This window comes from Ornithodoros turicata, chromosome 10 (genome assembly GCF_037126465.1).
Source record: "Ornithodoros turicata isolate Travis chromosome 10, ASM3712646v1, whole genome shotgun sequence".
Classification (NCBI taxonomy): domain Eukaryota; kingdom Metazoa; phylum Arthropoda; class Arachnida; order Ixodida; family Argasidae; genus Ornithodoros; species Ornithodoros turicata.
The window spans coordinates 9,542,846-9,560,446 of record NC_088210.1 but is presented as its reverse complement, the minus strand read 5'-3'; the positions used below and the strand labels follow the sequence as shown (position 1 = coordinate 9,560,446).

At 44.6% G+C, this 17,601-nt stretch overlaps 1 protein-coding gene across 2 annotated transcripts in view; it reads right to left on the bottom strand.

Moving 5' to 3' along the window:
• The window catches only part of LOC135370150 (uncharacterized), a 185,475-nt gene that overhangs the window by 21,977 nt on the left and 145,897 nt on the right, over positions 1–17,601 (bottom strand). For both annotated transcript variants that reach the window (XM_064603843.1, XM_064603844.1), the window contains 20 exons: positions 17,231–17,299; positions 16,900–17,082; positions 15,657–15,722; positions 15,525–15,593; positions 14,985–15,164; positions 13,721–14,056; positions 12,933–12,998; positions 12,671–12,853; positions 11,572–11,652; positions 11,304–11,483; positions 9,804–10,058; positions 9,621–9,692; positions 8,804–8,986; positions 7,079–7,159; positions 5,240–5,422; positions 5,090–5,164; positions 4,373–4,555; positions 4,222–4,296; positions 3,535–3,717; positions 920–994 (listed from right to left, as the gene is read on the bottom strand). In XM_064603843.1, coding sequence (XP_064459913.1) covers positions 920–994; positions 3,535–3,717; positions 4,222–4,296; positions 4,373–4,555; positions 5,090–5,164; positions 5,240–5,422; positions 7,079–7,159; positions 8,804–8,986; positions 9,621–9,692; positions 9,804–10,058; positions 11,304–11,483; positions 11,572–11,652; positions 12,671–12,853; positions 12,933–12,998; positions 13,721–14,056; positions 14,985–15,164; positions 15,525–15,593; positions 15,657–15,722; positions 16,900–17,082; positions 17,231–17,299 — 2,778 coding nt within the window. The remainder of the gene's footprint in view (positions 1–919; positions 995–3,534; positions 3,718–4,221; positions 4,297–4,372; positions 4,556–5,089; positions 5,165–5,239; positions 5,423–7,078; positions 7,160–8,803; positions 8,987–9,620; positions 9,693–9,803; positions 10,059–11,303; positions 11,484–11,571; positions 11,653–12,670; positions 12,854–12,932; positions 12,999–13,720; positions 14,057–14,984; positions 15,165–15,524; positions 15,594–15,656; positions 15,723–16,899; positions 17,083–17,230; positions 17,300–17,601) is intronic.

The following is a 17,601-nucleotide window of genomic DNA, read 5'->3' as shown; positions in this document are numbered from 1 at the left end:
CCTTCACTCAGAGTATTGGAAAATGAACAGTCACTGCCTATTTTCTTGCCTCAATTTTTATATTTGGTTTCCATGACCTTAGCATTGCGTCATGCGCACGTGGAGAGCTGGCGACCGCTTGGGACGCTCGCGGGCTCGGCGAACCGTGTCCGAAATATCAAGCCACGGAGCTGTACCGCATTCGAAATTTTGGACAATGTTATACATTAACTCTATGGGGGCCGTGGACGTTCCGCGAACGCGTCTGAATAATCGAGCACGTCCGAAAAATCGGTCGGCGACTGTATTTCATCTATTTCTAACACTATTCTTATACCGTATTTTCCGGTGTGTAACGCGCGCGTTATAAAGTAAAAAAAGTGCTCCGAAGAGGTCCTGCGTGTTATCTAACAGTGCGCGTTATACACGGAACTACTTTCTTACAGAGTTCCTTTTCTGGTCAGTAACGTGCAAATTCTAGCCTCTTCCAGGGTGTGCGGGTGAGTTTCTCCCAAATCAGTCAGTTGACAAAGCCGGCGAAAGAGCGCTGGACTTCATAAAAATTAATTATGCTGCTTAGGGATGCTATTGAGCAGTCCATAATCCTGAATTCATTTCAGAAGGCTGGAGTGATTGAGGAGGGACGTGAAACTAAATGTGTGTCAAATAAAGTATATTCATATATTATGTACTGCCTTGGTTTACCGTGTATAGTAGTGGCAGTACAGAAGCTTGTAGCAACATTGCAGCGCGCTATGCACCGGTGCGCATTATACATGGAACGTTTTTCAAATTTAGGGGTGCGCGTTATACACCGGAAAATACGGTACATTTAGCGAGCAATGCAACCAGTGCCACCAACAATTGTACTGTTTCCAGCTCAAGTGGAAGAGTAATAATAATTAGCAACAATAATAAGCAGAAGAACAGTGGACAATACCTGTACATTTGTTGCGCTCACATATGCGGCCATACGAACAGTCCTCATCACGAACGCACTCTGGTGGTGGAATATCTGTAGTCAGAAATACTTGTAAGCAACAGCATTACATTTCATCCCAGTTGAAAATCGCAAGCTGGAACCATTTGGAAGCTCATATATGGTTCCATCTAAGCTAGCTTATGGAACAAATGCCAGCATGGACCAGCTCAGATGGATCCACCTGAAACCAGCTTGATAGATCCAGCTGGAACCATTTCAACTTGGTATTATCCTGCTTAGACTAATTGTATGTACATGGACTCCAGTTCTGCTGGAACCTTTTCAACTGGATATTATCCAGCTTAAACCAATTGCACATGGACTCCAGTTCTGCTGGAACCTTTTCAGCTGGATATTATCCAGCTTAAACCAACTGCACATGGACTCCAGCTCTGCTGGAACCATCCCAGGTGGTCACATTTCCTGTTTAGATCACCTCAGCTGGTCTGCCGTGGTAAGCTGGAACCAGTTCAAACCCACAAGAACCATTCAGAACCAGCACGATCCCTAACACTGGTTCCAGCTTGTGATTTTCGAGTGAGATGCTATCAGGCATGATGATAACTGGACAAACCAGACAGACATGCAAACCAGAAAGTGGCTATCGCTGCCATGATTCTTTCTAACATGCGAAAACCTGAGACACAGTCTCAACACCAGTTAGACTAGACTGCACGATGCACGTACCAAGACAGAACACACAGGCTTTTCCCTGACCCTGTCTAGTTCATCTACGAGCTAGATCTCGCGCCATGTGTTTCATTAAAAAATTTCACCAAATTCACTACTATGTATTTTGTGGCCCATGGCTTTAATGTAACTTTTCTGACACTAACTGTCACAAGAGAGACATGGAATTCTTCTGTTTAAAGCCCCTACTCTTTAATTTTACATCAGAGTGCTTCCTGCTTTTCAGGTGAGCCTACACTTACTGGAGTACTGGAGTGGTTACCTTCATTTCAAAATTTTATGTCAGGCAGTAGCATGTTATACGGATGAGGCTGTAATTGTTTCAGGCAACCACAGGCCATTCGTGAAACAAACGAATAGGCATCCTGCCTCAGCTTTGCTCATGAACACCCTTTAGTTTCTGTGCTCTCACCCGACGAAGTTGCACTGCTGAAATTTTGGACATAAAGGACATCTTTAAAACACCCTTCTTGTTCGTGGGCTGTAGTCATTACTCAAGAGTCCTAACTTTTTAAAGGCAACCTCACAAACATCAAATTAAAGTCACCGTCGGCACCGCTCAACTGTATGTGGGAGAGGCGCCGCCCCTTCCACAGACGATGTCTACAAAACTAGGTTTGGATAACGTTATCTTAAACTAAACACCATCCGGCCTGTGTTGGTCCTGCAGCAAGGGCAATTTCGTAAAGCAGACTTCACCTCGTGCACGGAAGCATCAGGTGAAGCCCACTTTCGGGTTGTGTCGTTCATATTCGTAGAATAGTCGAATATTCGAAAAATCGAATATTGGATATTCGATTCGCGATTCGAATAGTTCGAGCGTTTGATATTCGATTCGAATTCGAGAACTCGAATATTCGCACACCCCTAGTTTTTACATTATGCATCATCTTCACTAGCTCGCTTGCTTCTCAGCCATTTTTTCGTTGTCTTTTCCATGTTTCACTCGCCCCCCCCTCCTTGAAGGACCCATTACGGCTGACCATATTTGCAACATAAAAATTGGTACATGTACACCCAAAGGCACACTGATGGGAAAGTTGCATCCGGTCTTGAAGAGGATTTTAAGGATGTTTTCCCATTTATTTTTGAAAAGCAAAATGCTCGTCTGCTTGTGTCTCTGTATTCAACACTTATAATTAGGGACCGACCTTTTTCGGGGGGAACCCAATTCCGCCCGATTATTCCTCCCTGAACCAGTTTCGAAGCAATACGGGTTGAGCCCGATTTGTTTCCCGCATTTCAATCACGTGACACGATGTATCACACATTACATCTACTGTTTAGTGGCAGCCTGAATATTATGTCTCATGTAAATATTACGTCGGTGCAACAATAAATTATGTGAATCAATATTTGATTTTTAGAACGTGTGGTGCTTATGACTATAATTTGGGTGTCATGCATGTTTGATCGTATACAGTGATCCCTCGTTAATATGAACCCTGATAATCTTACATAAACGCTTTACGGCCATACTCTTGGAGAACAATGCTGTGAAACCCCTGCAAATCCCCCTGTTAATATGACAATTCTGCATTATGACCAAAATTTTCGGGAACGACCATGGTCATAATAATGAGGGTTCACTGTACGCACCTTCAACCGTGGGTCACTTGCTGGACCGACAGAACAATAAATAACCCAATAACACCCAAATGTATCAATAGCACACGATTTCACCCCAATCACAGATTTAAACATAGCACCCGATTTTTCCCTCCCAAAATTGGTGAAGGTGTTTAATGCGAAAAAGTTAAACCCTACTGTTGTTGCTATGTCAAGCTGGTGTTAGATCTTACTTTCCTACTAATAATACAACCAAAAAATGTCCGTCATTAGGTGACCACGTAACCACAAAGGACAAATAATGGTGCCTGTACCTTTGACGCAACGATGTCTCGGGTCTCCCGTGTGATCGGGCAAGCAGGCGCACACGCGGTCGTGGTTGATGGCCTTGCACACAGCGTTGATTCCACAAGCCCCGTACACCTTGCAAGGGTCCTGACAAACCCCACGCAGGCAAACTTCCAGGAATGGGCAGTTTTCGTTGTTGCGGCAGCCAGCTGAAAGACATTTATAGTATGTGTGTCAAGCGGCGTAATCTAAACATTACTGGGGAAACAGAGGGCACTCTCTTCTCTACGATGAATTTTTACGGACTGTTGTTAGCCTGGGCAGAGCTTTTCTACCGTTGGCGAAACCGGGATCAAACGTGTAGCATAATTAGGGCCTTGTGTTGTGATGCAACTGCATTTGCTGCCAAACAAGTAAGTTAGTGTGCATTCCTACCAACGTCTCAGTGAGGGCAATTTGCCGGGTAAAAATCGGCTTTCGCCCCAAAGAGGCAACCTTCAATTCGGGGTGCCAATTCGGGGAAGAAACGGGTTAAACCCTAAAACTTCAGGCTCTATTCATGTGCTGTTACGCCGTTCTCTGAGTGCAGAAAGAAACTGTTTTCCATGGATTTTGTCGTTAAAGTAATCAATCGCAATAGATCTAGCCAAAAGCAGAGCGAATCAACCCAGATACTGCATTTCGGATCGTAAAATATTTAAAATGTCTCTTACCAATGCAATGCCCCTGGTCGCAAATGTTACCCACGGCACAGTCTGCATCATGGAAGCACGGACCAGGTACCTTGACTGCAGAAAGTGAGAGAATTCGAGACAGACATAAAAAAAGAGACATAAAAAGGACAAGAGGTTCAGCTAGGCCTACCTTCTCTACACTCGATCTGAGGGTCACCAAGGAAGCCCGAGGGACAAGTGCAGGCAGCGCGGTGGTTTTGGGGCTGGCACTCGGCGTTCACTCCACAAATGTTGGGTAGATTGCAGACGTACTGGCACTGGCCATTGACGCAGGCCTTTTCGTACGGGCAGTTGTTGTCATGGCGACAGCCCTCTGTTGATAAGAGTCATTACACGATCTTAGTTGCCTTCCTAGGAAACACTGAAATTCTCTAGGGATACACTTGTTTGCTTATTTTTTGGAGTTGAGTGAATGACACACGCGCTATTTTTAATTGACTGATCAGGCTCAATATAGTTAGGGCCCTGTGTTTTAGGGTAAAACCTAGTAAAACCCGTTTTTACCCCCCAATTTGTATCCTCGTCAGTTCGGGTAAAACCAGAAAAGAAAGCCCCCAAAATGAACTTGCAAAGTGCTACATTCAGCCACCAATACGGGCACTGGAGAATGCTAAGCATTGGACACTCAGCACAGCTGTTCCACATCTCAATATCGCCCAATTTTACCCTGTTTTACATTTCCTGCAATCAAACCCAATTTTTACCCCCCCCCCCTCCCCCAATTTTCAAAAAAACAGAAAACCCAAAAACACAGGGCCGTAAATATAGTCCACCACATGTATATTTCCACCGCGGGGCTGCTCTTATATGTACCAGCTGTGTATGTACCAGAATTTTTAGTGCATACCTAAGCAACGGTTGTTGTCACAGATGAACCCAATCAGGCATTCGCTGTCCCTCGTGCATTCTGGCTTAGGCGTGTCTGAAATGGTGCATCAAACCTCACACTTAGTGACCATCGCCCAAACCGAATAAATAGACCAATCAAAGTGCTAACCCTTGAGACAGACTACGTTAGGATTTCCACGGTGCCCTGGCAAGCAGGTGCACTCCGAATGATGATTGACAGGCTTGCAGACTGCATTGCGGCCGCAGGCACCGAAGACTCCGCAGGGGTTCTGGCAGATTCCGCTGACACAGGCTTCATCCGGGGGGCAGCGCTGGTCGGTTCTGCAACCGACTACGAGAAGAACAGACGCCGCGGCGTATCTTATTAGTGTACTGTTCTTTTACTTTATGTTATATATAGGGCCTGACTTTTTAGGGTTAAACCTGTATTCGCCCGATATTTACCCCCCGAACGAAATCTGTAAAATTCGGGTTTAACCCGAATCTACCCGAAAACATCCGTGTCGCGTGGCACGCTCGTAAGCGTGCATTAAAATAAAGTTTGATAACATTGCTAAACATTAGTTCCACGTTAAGACAAATTTTTATTAAACAATAAAAAATCACCCGAATACACCCGAATTCCTGACGACAGAATATGCCGTAACGGGATTTAACCCGAATACACCCGAATTTTCCAATGAAAAATATCTCCCGATATTTACCCCCCGAATTTGGCCAAAAATAAAACCCGAAAAAGTCAGGCCCTAGTTATATACCACTGTATGTACACACATGGTGCTCCCAAGATGATATTGACCCAATTTTCGAAAGCCTAAATCAGCAACCTGATCAGCGACGTCAGTCTTTGCTGCACAACGTCAGGCTTGAGCAGGCATATCCGATGCATTATTTAAAAGCTGATTTTGCTAACCTTGTGCCACAGATTGCCAATTGAAGGTTTCATTTTTCTCCCTCTGAATAATTTAAAGGAGCATGACTATAACACACTGTCACAACTAAAACTGGATTTTAAAAAAACTCCGCAAAACTTTAATCATTGCAGAAATTGTGAAGTGAAAAAAGTGAAACAGAAAAGAAGGACGCAGGACAGTCTTCTCCCATTTTTGTATGTGTACATAGTGGCAAAAACAAACGTCCGGGTTTTGCGTTTTTATGGTAATTGTACGAGTGGCGCTACTGATAGGGATGATGTACAGAGAACTTTTTCTCTCTTTTTTTTTTCGTGGGGGGAGCCACCGTGAAGAAATTGTGTCATACATACAGCGTGGCCTACATTTCAGGGGTGTATGCACTAGCCCCCCGAGCACTTCCCCCTCAGTACACCCCTACCCTGTGACTGCGATAGAACCATACTAATACGGCCGTGTGATCCTTCGAGGAAAGCTACGTCACCTTGGCAGCAGGCCCCTGGCAATAAGAACTCCCCATTCATCGTCTCTCAATAAAGTTGTAAGGCTTTAGGCTTAGATGCTTCAAACTAAATACTGGTACTCTGTGTCTACTGGTGTGTCATGTGAATTATGCTGAGTAAACCAAAGGTTAATGCTAATCCAATCCGATTCAACCAGAGTCGGGTTGAGTCACGTGCAGTTCAACCCAACAATCTTGAAGCAAAATATATTTACCCCCCGATTTTGTAGGAAAATATAACCCGAAAAAGTCAGGCCCTACATACGATGACCCACACATTTCATACGATGACCCATCCATTTTCCAGGTGTCAAAGTCCCCCGCGTAATATGAATCTCATTTCACGCAATCGATTTGCCTTCGGGAAGGGGCAGACACCGCATAATTTATACGGTGTAACAAAGCGTAGCATTCATCTTTTCGCTTAAAATTAAATGCCAAAATATTCCACTTTTCCAGGAATCACAGCCCATGCTAAGTGACACCCGAATTTCTGTAGAAATAAAATGCAGAAAACAAGGAACACTAATTATATAACCTAATAACATAATATTGGACCATTGCAAAAACTTACAAACGCATTTGTAGCTGTCGCAGACGTGACGAAGAGCACAATCCGTGTCGACGTGACATTCCTTGGGTGGCTCGGGAGGCACTGAAAGCGGTTAAACAAAATGGGTATATTGCAGGAAACCAAAGGGTTAAAACGAGTCAAAAATAAAATGCGCAGAACTAATTTTGGTGAACATGAAAGAACTGACGTTCTGAGGCTGGAACAACATAGAAGGGACAAATACATACAAAGCCTCAATATGTATGTATTTGTCCCTTCTATGTTGTTCCAGCCTCAGAACATCCGTTCCCTCATGTTCAACAGTTGCCGCCTGCGTCGATCCCTGTCGTATGAATGTGTGTATGAGTGAGCAAAAATGTAAGAGTGAAAGGAGGATGAGTGAGAGAGAGTGGCTGGTTTGTCCCTTCAGATGATGCACCCTGGAAGTCGCTGAGAAGGCGTGTTAGCTTATCTCAATTGGTAGAGCCCTGGACCGGCAATCCAGAAGATGTGGGTTCGACTCCTACATCTAGCTAACCTTTTCAGTGCTTTCATCGTTAATTTTGGTGAACATCAAAAATATCGTAACGACTGAAGATTTCATTCTACCAGCCCATATTGCACGCATATACTTGTCCTTTTCCATTTCCCTTAGCAAAGATGGCAGTAGGTCCACATGCTCTGGAGCTACAGGGTGGTACCTTTCTCATATATGACTCAGGAAGTCGAAAGCGTCCACGGGCCGCATCCACATGGCAGGTTGAGCACGCCAATGGAGCATACATTCATTCTTGTGTAGACGTGTGAACAGCAGTGATGACCAGTAGTTAAACTACTAGTTAAACTACCTGATTGTAGTTAAAAAGTAGTTATCAACTACCCGCAGAAATGTAGAGGCAACTACTAGTTAAACTACTATGTCGAATAGTTAACTACAGTAGTTAGATTACTGCTGGCGCAAACTACTTCGGATTTTGCCGCCATCTTTACGGCACAGCACGATTGTGCTTCCGACATTTGCCTTGACCTGCTTGTTTGATGAGGACCAAGGTACAAAGCAATTGTGCGTGCATGTGTACCAAACCTTGACTTTTATCGCTGCTTGCGATTCATATTTAGGTGTCCAAGAACACTATAGAATGGGATTGGTGATGATGCACAACGTTAAGTAGTTATAAATGTAGTTAAAGTACATTGCAGTAGTTAAAGAAGTAGTTTTAACTACCTCCCCTGAAAAGTAGTTGAACTACTAGTTAAACTACTTCACTGCAAAGTAGTTAATCGATATACTTAAACTACTGTAGAAGTAGTTAGTGGCCATCACTGGTAAACAGAATGTACGCAAACATGCAAACCCTAGACCAGAGTGCCTACAATAATACTCTACGGACCTCAAATATGGGCTTCGAATAATACTGTCGCATGGTCCTCAAGACTCCATCACTTATGCATTTCGCCTGTTAAGCATCCCAGAATTAGGTTGAATCGGGTTTAGTTCAACCCAATTACACTCGAATCACTGAAGCAGAACATAACCCGATATTTACCCCCCTGATTTTGCTGGGAAATATAACACGAAAAAGTCATGCACTATTTATAACAGGATGTGACACTTCAAACAATTAAATGATGATGATGATGGTTGAGGTTTTGCGGCATGCAGGAAACTAAGACTATTTCAAAGATTAGATGTCACTGCAACAACATTAACAAGGTATGCGTATGCTGTACACATATAGTACATACCTGGTCGGCATTCAATTCTGGGATCGCCAATATATCCCCGTTCACAAGAGCAGACCGGATGATGCGCAGCCATGGCACACAGGGCATTGATGCCACATGTGCCTGTCAGAAGGCACAGGTTCTGGCATTTTCCGCGGTAGCAGGCTTCCGTGGGCAGGCATTGGTCCTCACTTCTGCAGCCCTCTGCGCAACGATATTGTAACACCGTCTTGTATCAGCGTTCAAAAAGTAGCTTGGAACACACCAGGATTGTACAATACAGTAGAACCTCTATACAGTAGAACGGCATGTGGTGATGATGCGAAAGTAAACATACAGTCGCGTGCTTGGTAATGCCATCTATGGACTACTGATTTTTGTTTATTTATTTATTTCAAAACACAACTCATTTCCCTTTGGAAACCAAGGTAAGAGTGTGTATTTACAGGTACCATACAAGTGGCAGTGTGTTATTAGAAGGAAGTATACCCTTTGTAACAACGGAAGAGCACATAGAATAAGGTAATAAACTGATTACAGGTTGCATCCAGCACTACTTCCTTTGGCAAACTTCTCCATTCTTGAATGTGTCTGAACAAAAATAGCATTTAAAACTGGATGGCTATAAAAAAAAAAGAGACAGAAAAAAATTAAAGGAGAAAAAGACTCATTAAATGGACAGAGATTAAAAGGATACATTTAAAACTCAGATCATTACTGGACCAGATCTGAACTGCCGACTGTTGTTACACCAAGATAGTGTGATACTGACATAAAGGTTTTGCTGGCACTATCAAGAGGTTATTCTGCAGTAAAATTCAGGAAACCAACCACTTACCAACGCACTGCTGATGCTCACATATCTGCCCAAATGTGCACTCAGTATCCCGTCTGCACCCTTCTTCTCGTACTGTTGAAAAGACAGCGCGAGTTACGAACCCACGAATAAAATGTTATATCAAGTGCACGCAGCAGTAGAATGAGGAGGGCGCTATCGCTCCCATGTACTTATGTTACCCACCCTCGGTACAGTGCACTTCCGCGTTGCCGGTTAGGCCAGGTAGACAGATGCAGACCGGGCGATGGTTAGCCGGACGACAGTCCGAATTGATGCCGCACACGGATGGGAAACTGCAGGGATTCTGGCATCTGTTGCGAATGCATGCCTTGTCGAATGGGCAGGCATCGTCGGTACGGCAGGCGTCGACGCAGTAACCCTTCTCGCAAATGCGCCCCAGGGGGCAGTCGCTGTCATGGAAACAGAAGTCCTGGCGGGCTGCACAAATAATTTCAAAAGTTTCAGTCACGGCGACTTATTAATAGAGCCTGAAGTTTTGGGGAAATATTTTTTTATAAACTCGGAGGGTAAAAATTGGGCAACGAAACATGTGGTCTAAATTCGTGCGAATTCGGGTGAAAAAAACTTCCAGTATACTAAATTCCGGTAGAAATCGGGCCCAGTTACTCAAACTAACTGTACTGGTTTGGTACAAATGGTGAGGTAATTGCATTTGCTGCCAAACAAGTTAGTGTGTATTCCTACGGACGTCTCAGTGAGGGCAATTTGCTGGGTAAAAATCGGGTTTCACCCTAAAGAGGCAACCTGCAATTCGGGGTGCAAATTCGGGGAAGAATCGGGTTAAACCCTAAAACTTCAGTCTCCACTTATTAACGTATTATTTCTAATTAACATATGAAAATGAGAAATATGTGAAATATATGATTTCCTCGTAATGTCAGTTTCACATTTTATGTGCCCTTCAAAGATGCAATTAACATGTATTACGTATGAGGACTCATACTCTTAGGATCTCGTCTCTTTAGGTTGTATGTATGTTGCTCCTAAGACAAGCAGTGAAAATCAGTTTTTATGTTAGAAGCTATAAAGCATGGTAGAATCGGTGATATCACATGAAAGAGCAGATTTTGGGGTAGAAAAGAAAAAAAGTGAATAGACAGTGAGACAGACATTGGACAGTGAGATACAGAATCGAGTGCGAAGTATTTATACGTTGACCGCGGCTGAGTTTGTGCCTTGGCACGTTCGATTCTTGGGTCTTTCCACTGAAGCCAATGGACGACACAGATCCGGAGTGGGAGCTCGTTTTACAGGGTTGAACCGTAACGCACAAAGCTCCAATCATACTAAGCCTTGTTTGTTAATACTTTGTTTGTATCTGTCCCCTCTATGTTGTTCCAGCCTCAGAACATCAGTTTATCTCTTGTTCAACAGGTGCCGCTTGCGTCGATTCCGTCGTATGAATGTGTGTATGAGTGAGCAAAAATGTAAGAGTGAAAGGAGGGTGAGTGAGAGTGAGTGGCTGGTTTGTCGTCCCTTCAGATGACGCACCCCGAAAGTCGCTGGAGAGGCGTGTTAGCTTAGCTCAATTGGTAGAGCCCTGGACCGGCAATCCAGAAGATGTGGGTTCGATCCCTACAGCTGGCTAACCTTTTCAGTGACTTTCATCTTTCATACTAAGCCTAACCCCTTCTATCATCCGTATGAGGCACAACCACTTACGGACAGTACATTCGACGTTGGGATCACCACTGAGTCCCGACGGACACGTGCAGACAGGTTTGTGGTCGATCGGAAGACACCTGGCCTGCTTTCCACAAATTCCGGCAGTACAGGGATCACGGCATTGACGACTGATGCACGCTTTGTCGAAGGGGCAGTTGTCGTCCGAGCGGCAGCCCTCTGTAAGGTTCGGAAAAAAACTTTTTGTGTCGGACTCCAGGCGTGCAGATACAACAGACGTAGATTACATCCGCGACAACTTCCTTACCAACACAGAAGTCCGACTCGCAAATTCTTCCGACATAGCAGTCGCGGTCTTGGAAGCACTCTGGTGGTGGCTTGACTTCCACTGTAATGGTATCGAAAAACATGGATCACTCTACTGCTTCACAAAAATTCCATCTCCAGAAACGTGAACAGTGGAATCACATTGTAGAACCATGTGTGGGCAGTGAACAAAGGCTTCACAATTGTTTGTCTGTTGATAAAATGATCCTGCTGAATAGCAGGATCATTTTATGATGGACAATTTATTGGATTTATGGACACTAATGAACGGCTGTAGGGTTAACTATAATGACCTAGAATAACGTAAGTGGTTTCAAATGCTCTTACTCCACTCTTGCTTGAGCTATGATCTTATTAGGCGGAAGAATATTTGTACAGCCCTAAATAATATAAATGGGCGTCTATAGCCGCGTAATTGGGACCTCTGGTTTTCTTCATAACATCCATATGTTTACTCTGTGCAGACTCATTATATCTAGGGCCTGACTTTTTCGGGTTTTATTTTTGGCCAAATTCTGGGGGTAAATATCGGGTGATATTTTTCATTCGAAAATTCGGGTGTATTCGGGTTAAATCCCGTTACGGCATATTCTGTCGTCTGGAATTCGGGTGTATTCGGGTGATTTTTTTTGTTTAATAAAAATTTGTCTTAACATGGAACTAATGTTTAGCAATGTTATCAAACTTTATTTTAATGCACGCTTATGAGTGTGCCACGCGACCTGGATGTTTTCGGGTAGATTCGGGTTAAACCCGGATTTTACAGATTTCGTTCGGGGGGGTAAATATCGGGCGAATACGGGTTTAACCCTAAAAAGTCAGGCCCTAGGTTCTTCAGCGTGTATGTAATAGAATGAACTGCAAACAAGACAGCCGGTGGTTAATGTATATTGGTGACATAATATCACAGTGGTGTACCCATATTTCAATTTCTTTCCGCATTTAGGTACCCTTGCAACCACTGCATCCTGTACCTTACATGTTGTTGACTGCTGGACTGTCACATTTATAAGAAAGTTGATATAAGAAAGTTTTATAAGAAAGTAAGAAAGACTGTTGGTGCACAGTGCTGTAATTACCTTTGGTGCAGTAATCGTATGGATTGCCTTCAAATCCAGACCTGCAGGTACACAGAGGCCTGTGCACTACTGGACGGCAGTCCGCATTCTGGCCACAGGAGTTCTGCACCAAGCACGGGTTTGTGCACTTGGTGTTGATGCAGGCCTTGTCAAACGTGCAGTCTGAGTCACGTCGGCACCCCACTATGAACGACAAACGAGCAGGATTGAGGCACTAGTGTGCAAGAGTTTACAGTTATCGTACGGCTTCAGCTGCACTTACGGATGCACTTCCGACGTTCGCAGATTTCGCCAGGATTGCACGCAGTGTCAGATGCACAGCCATCCACTGAAAGACACATTGCGCATAAGGCTTATCATCTGAAGTGCACAGTCTGGTGGAATAAGCTCGCAAAAGCATAAGATTTTCTTCAGAACCGCGTCCCAAAAGAGTATTTCCGTATGGGTGTTACGGGAACTTTATATGGGGGAGAGAATTTCACCCTCGGTTATCCCTCTCCGAAATGCGTTACCAAAAGTACGATTTGAGGGGTTGAACCAACACCACCAAGATAGAGAAAAAACCTCGCATTGCCTCCTCTCCCTCTTTCAAATAAGAGTCAGAATTCGTCTGCTACTGCGATTCATCATTCTGCGAATTCAAGAACCCCCAAATGATTGCTGCTCACCTGGAACCTTGCAGACCTAATATTTAGACAAAAAGTGCAAGACGCTTTCCAGAAAATCAGTTTTGAGAAAGATTGGGACCGTTTTGCGCTTTATTTCCAAGTTTCGCCATTTAGTACGCGGGCACGTTCAATCGCAACTCGCAGACGACGGTGGTTCGTCTGCATGGCGACGACCGGTGAAAGCACGTTCGTGATTGGCTACGACCGTTGAAAACACGATCCTCATTGGCCGACTCTTAATTGTTACGTCACGTCGACGAGCAAGCAGGCTTTGTCTATCTAGGTGGTGTTGGTTGAACCCCCCTTTTTGCTATGACACAGATTTTCTTACAGACACGTCCCTTACTTAGAAATGTCCCCCTTAGAAATGTTCTCCGCTTACCTATGCAGACGTTGTTGCGGCAAACGAATCCCACGGGGCACGGCTCGTCGCTGCTGCATTCCACACGTGACTGCTCTGTTGGGTAAGAACAGCGCACTTTGGGGTCTCCCTCACGATGGCTCTTGGGGCAGGTGCAGACAGCGCGATGGTTGTGAGGTCGGCACAGGGCATTTATTCCGCAGCTGCCGCGCAGGCTACATGGGTTCTGGCACTGGCCCTCCTGGCACAGCTTGTCGAACGGACAATGGTCGTCCGTTCGGCATCCCACTATGCAGCGGTTGCTGATGCAAATCTTCTCTAGCCCACAGTCGTTGTCGACGTGGCATTCGACGGACACTGGGTAGAGATAGTGTTCATTGCACTGTAGTTTTCAACTGTGCAAAGTGCAAAACATGGCCAGCAAGGAAAGCATAATGTGCAGACCGTATTGCGGATACATTCAAAATCTTCACAAATCATATCAACCAAAATTTGCATCAGTCCTGTAAAAACAAAATACATGTAGGTGCTTGTTTTTCGGGTTCCATGTTTTTCAAAATCGGATTTTATGTCAGGAGCTGTACAATGGGTGAAAAAGCAGATTCAGGTTCCTACACTTCAGGTTAACACGAGATGCACAGGGGCTGTGCTGAATGTGCAACACATAGCATTCTCCGTGCACATATTGAGGGCTGAATTTGCATGGTGTCAAGTTCGTTTTTCTTTCTTTCTTTCTTTCTTTTTTTTTTTGTGTGTGTGTGGGGGGCTTCCTATGTGGCAGTGATGAAAATCGTGGGATAAAAGTGGTTTTAACTGGGTTTAACCCCAACACAGAAGGCACTAAATATGACAGGCGTGGTATTTTAATATAGCGTATATATTGGTATTTAATATACCGTATAGGTACCGTATACCGTTCCTAAGGAGATGCCATGCAACCTCTAGCCTCTAGCCTTGGTCCACCCGCATGTCATGGGTGTAAATTGTTCATCTAAGCACCATGCTCAGAGAAAATGGGGGAAAACGACTTATAAATGTTGAGCACGAGTACACGAGACATGGACTGAGGCGATGGGCATGCCAAGAAGGATGCGATGAGCAACAACACTAACGGAGATGTAGACTTTAGTTTCCATGCACTAATAGGGTCATGTTTTTCACATCGTGGTGCGGATTATATGCATCGCTGCACGTTATACGACAGACATTTTCCAAAATATGCAAGGTATTGGGGGTGCGCATTATGCACCGGAAAATATGGTAATCTTTGCGAAGTGGCTCCTACCTTCTCTACAGTGCACTTTAGGATCTCCTTCAAAGTTTGCCGGGCAGCGACACTGCGGTTCATGGCTGACGGGAATGCAGTGGGCGTTGAGACCGCACACGCCTTGGTGGCATGGGTCCTGGCACTGCTTGGCACGACACTCGAGGAAGAAGTCACAGTCACTGTGGCTACGACACCCCACTGTAAGAAAATATCACAACATTTTCGTCAATGGGACAAAACACCACGCTTACCGTGTAGTCACACGAACGACCTTCCTCAGAATACCCCAACGGAAGATGTGCTGAATGTCATAGCTCTCTGCTGCCACATGAGCACGATGTGCTCCGTAGCAGACGACAGCACCGATGATGTCGTCTGAATTGTATGCAGTATGGCAATCCTAATGTTCTGGCACCGTGTGAATATTCAACGTAACGCTTGGAACATAAGACTTGGTGGAACTTTTGGCATATGAGCAGACTTTTGCTTTTTCTTCCACTAGAATATTCTGTCGTGATGTCACTCGTGTGAATATATGTTTACAGCAGACTCACTTACCTATGCACCTGGTATGCTCACATATTTCTCCACGACTGCAATCGTTGTCCGACACACACAGGTCGGAAGCTGAAGGAGAAGCGCTAGTGTGATTACATCTTGAACTATTGCCATCCTCACTGTCATACTCACGAGAGCACTTTCCACGAAGACAAATGAGCCCCGGCAGACATTCCTCGTTAACGCGACATTCTTGACCTGCACAGTTTCAGAGTACGATTACCGTACAATTTAGTCGAAATCTGAACTTTATGTTGATGTTGATGTTGGCAAAAAAAATCTGAAATCTGAACTTTAGTTTAGTCGGAACTGGTAAGATGTGTACAAAATTATGGTACTAAAGACACAGCATAATACTAGCGAGTTTTAGCAAACCAGTTTGCAACGTCCTGGTACTGTACGCGATACGATGATTCAAAAGCGATATCACGACATGCGAGACTGACACTGTTGACGTTTTAGTGCACCGTGGAAGCGGACGGTACGGTTAATTAACGTCGTAGCGCTCCCGCATGGCAAATCCTCCACCTCCGTCTTGCTTCTCTCGTAGTTGCCCTAGTCTTCTTCTCCTCCTTCTCGCAGGGCCCCGCAACCTCTCCTATACACTAGTCAAATGCAGTACGGAAATACTCGAGGAGATTCGTACTGGAGGTATGCAGGTGGAGTTGTGGTACTAACATCACTCGACACGCGACCAACGCTGTACCGGGCATCGTATCGGAGACGCAAAAACTGTCTACTAAAACTCTCTAATAACCTCTGTCAGACGGGCACTTATACGGCCTTTAAGGTTACGGCATTAAGAAATGGCCGTAAGTTAGATACGGCTTTAAGCTCTGGGAAGCTGCCAGACAGTATCCGTCAAGGCATTTAGGTGATGATGTCTACATCGATAAACATGTCTGCGAAAGGTGAATGGTAATGTTTGGCCAGTTTGGCCAGATGAAAACGTCAATACCAGCTCGACCAGTATCGACTGGTGTACACGTGACAGGTATTACTAAAATTTGGGAGTACCACGTCATGTGAACATCGTTACGAATGTTCCCGCGCAATATGTGCACCATCAAACTCTTCTGACCTTTTTTGGGAAAAAAGAGGTGTGCAAATTACGCGAGCAAATACGGTACACAGGGATTTTTACCAGTGAACTCATTACAAGAGCAGAGCAAAAATAAAAAGGGAGTTATTATTTGTATACAACTACTAGTGTTTTCTTGAGTGCCAAGGTGCTGTGCTAATTGGCACCTAATTAGTTAAGCCTTCGCACATTTTTGACACAAAGAAAGAGAAAATATGTGACACAGATTATGTGACACACAGAAAAACTTCATTTCACGGTTAACTTTTACGGTACGTGCACGCATCGACTTACCCTTCTTGCACTCGAACTGGGGATTCCCATTAAATCCCTCAGGGCAGAGGCAATACGCATGGTGCTGTTCCGCCTTGCATTCCGCGTTGATGCCACATGCACCACGGATGCTACACGGGTTCTGGCACTGACCCTGGTAACATCCTTGGTTAACCGGACAATTTTGGTGGCTACGGCAGCCGTCTGAAACCAAGGCTAGGTTACTCAAATTACCGTTGCATGTTTTCACGAAAGCACCGAAACTACATCTGCTCTGAAGTGCATACTCTGCACAAGTGCACAGGAATTACTGGTGTAGCACCTACGGGCATAGCAGCACGGAGATACTCACCGTAGCAACGATTAGTTTCACAGATTTTTCCGAGAGCGCAGTCATTGTCGGTTCTGCATTCAACTTTGGCTGCGTGGATGAAATGTAGATTAGAGCCTATCCGATGTACTCAGTCTGTGGCCCGTCCGGGGATGGGCAGTGTTTAAATACATCATAATTAAAATAGTATTTAAAATATAAATACGTGTACAGTTGAACCTCTATATAACGAATTTGTAAATGCTGGCTCTTTGTTTCGTTAAATGGAGATATTCGTTAAATGGAACACGCCAAGTTAAACAAAGATGGCCGCCGCACTACCAGCGCCGCGCGTACCGCAAAACGTCATTTGTCATAAAACAGGTACTAAGGTAAGAAGGGCACAAAATATC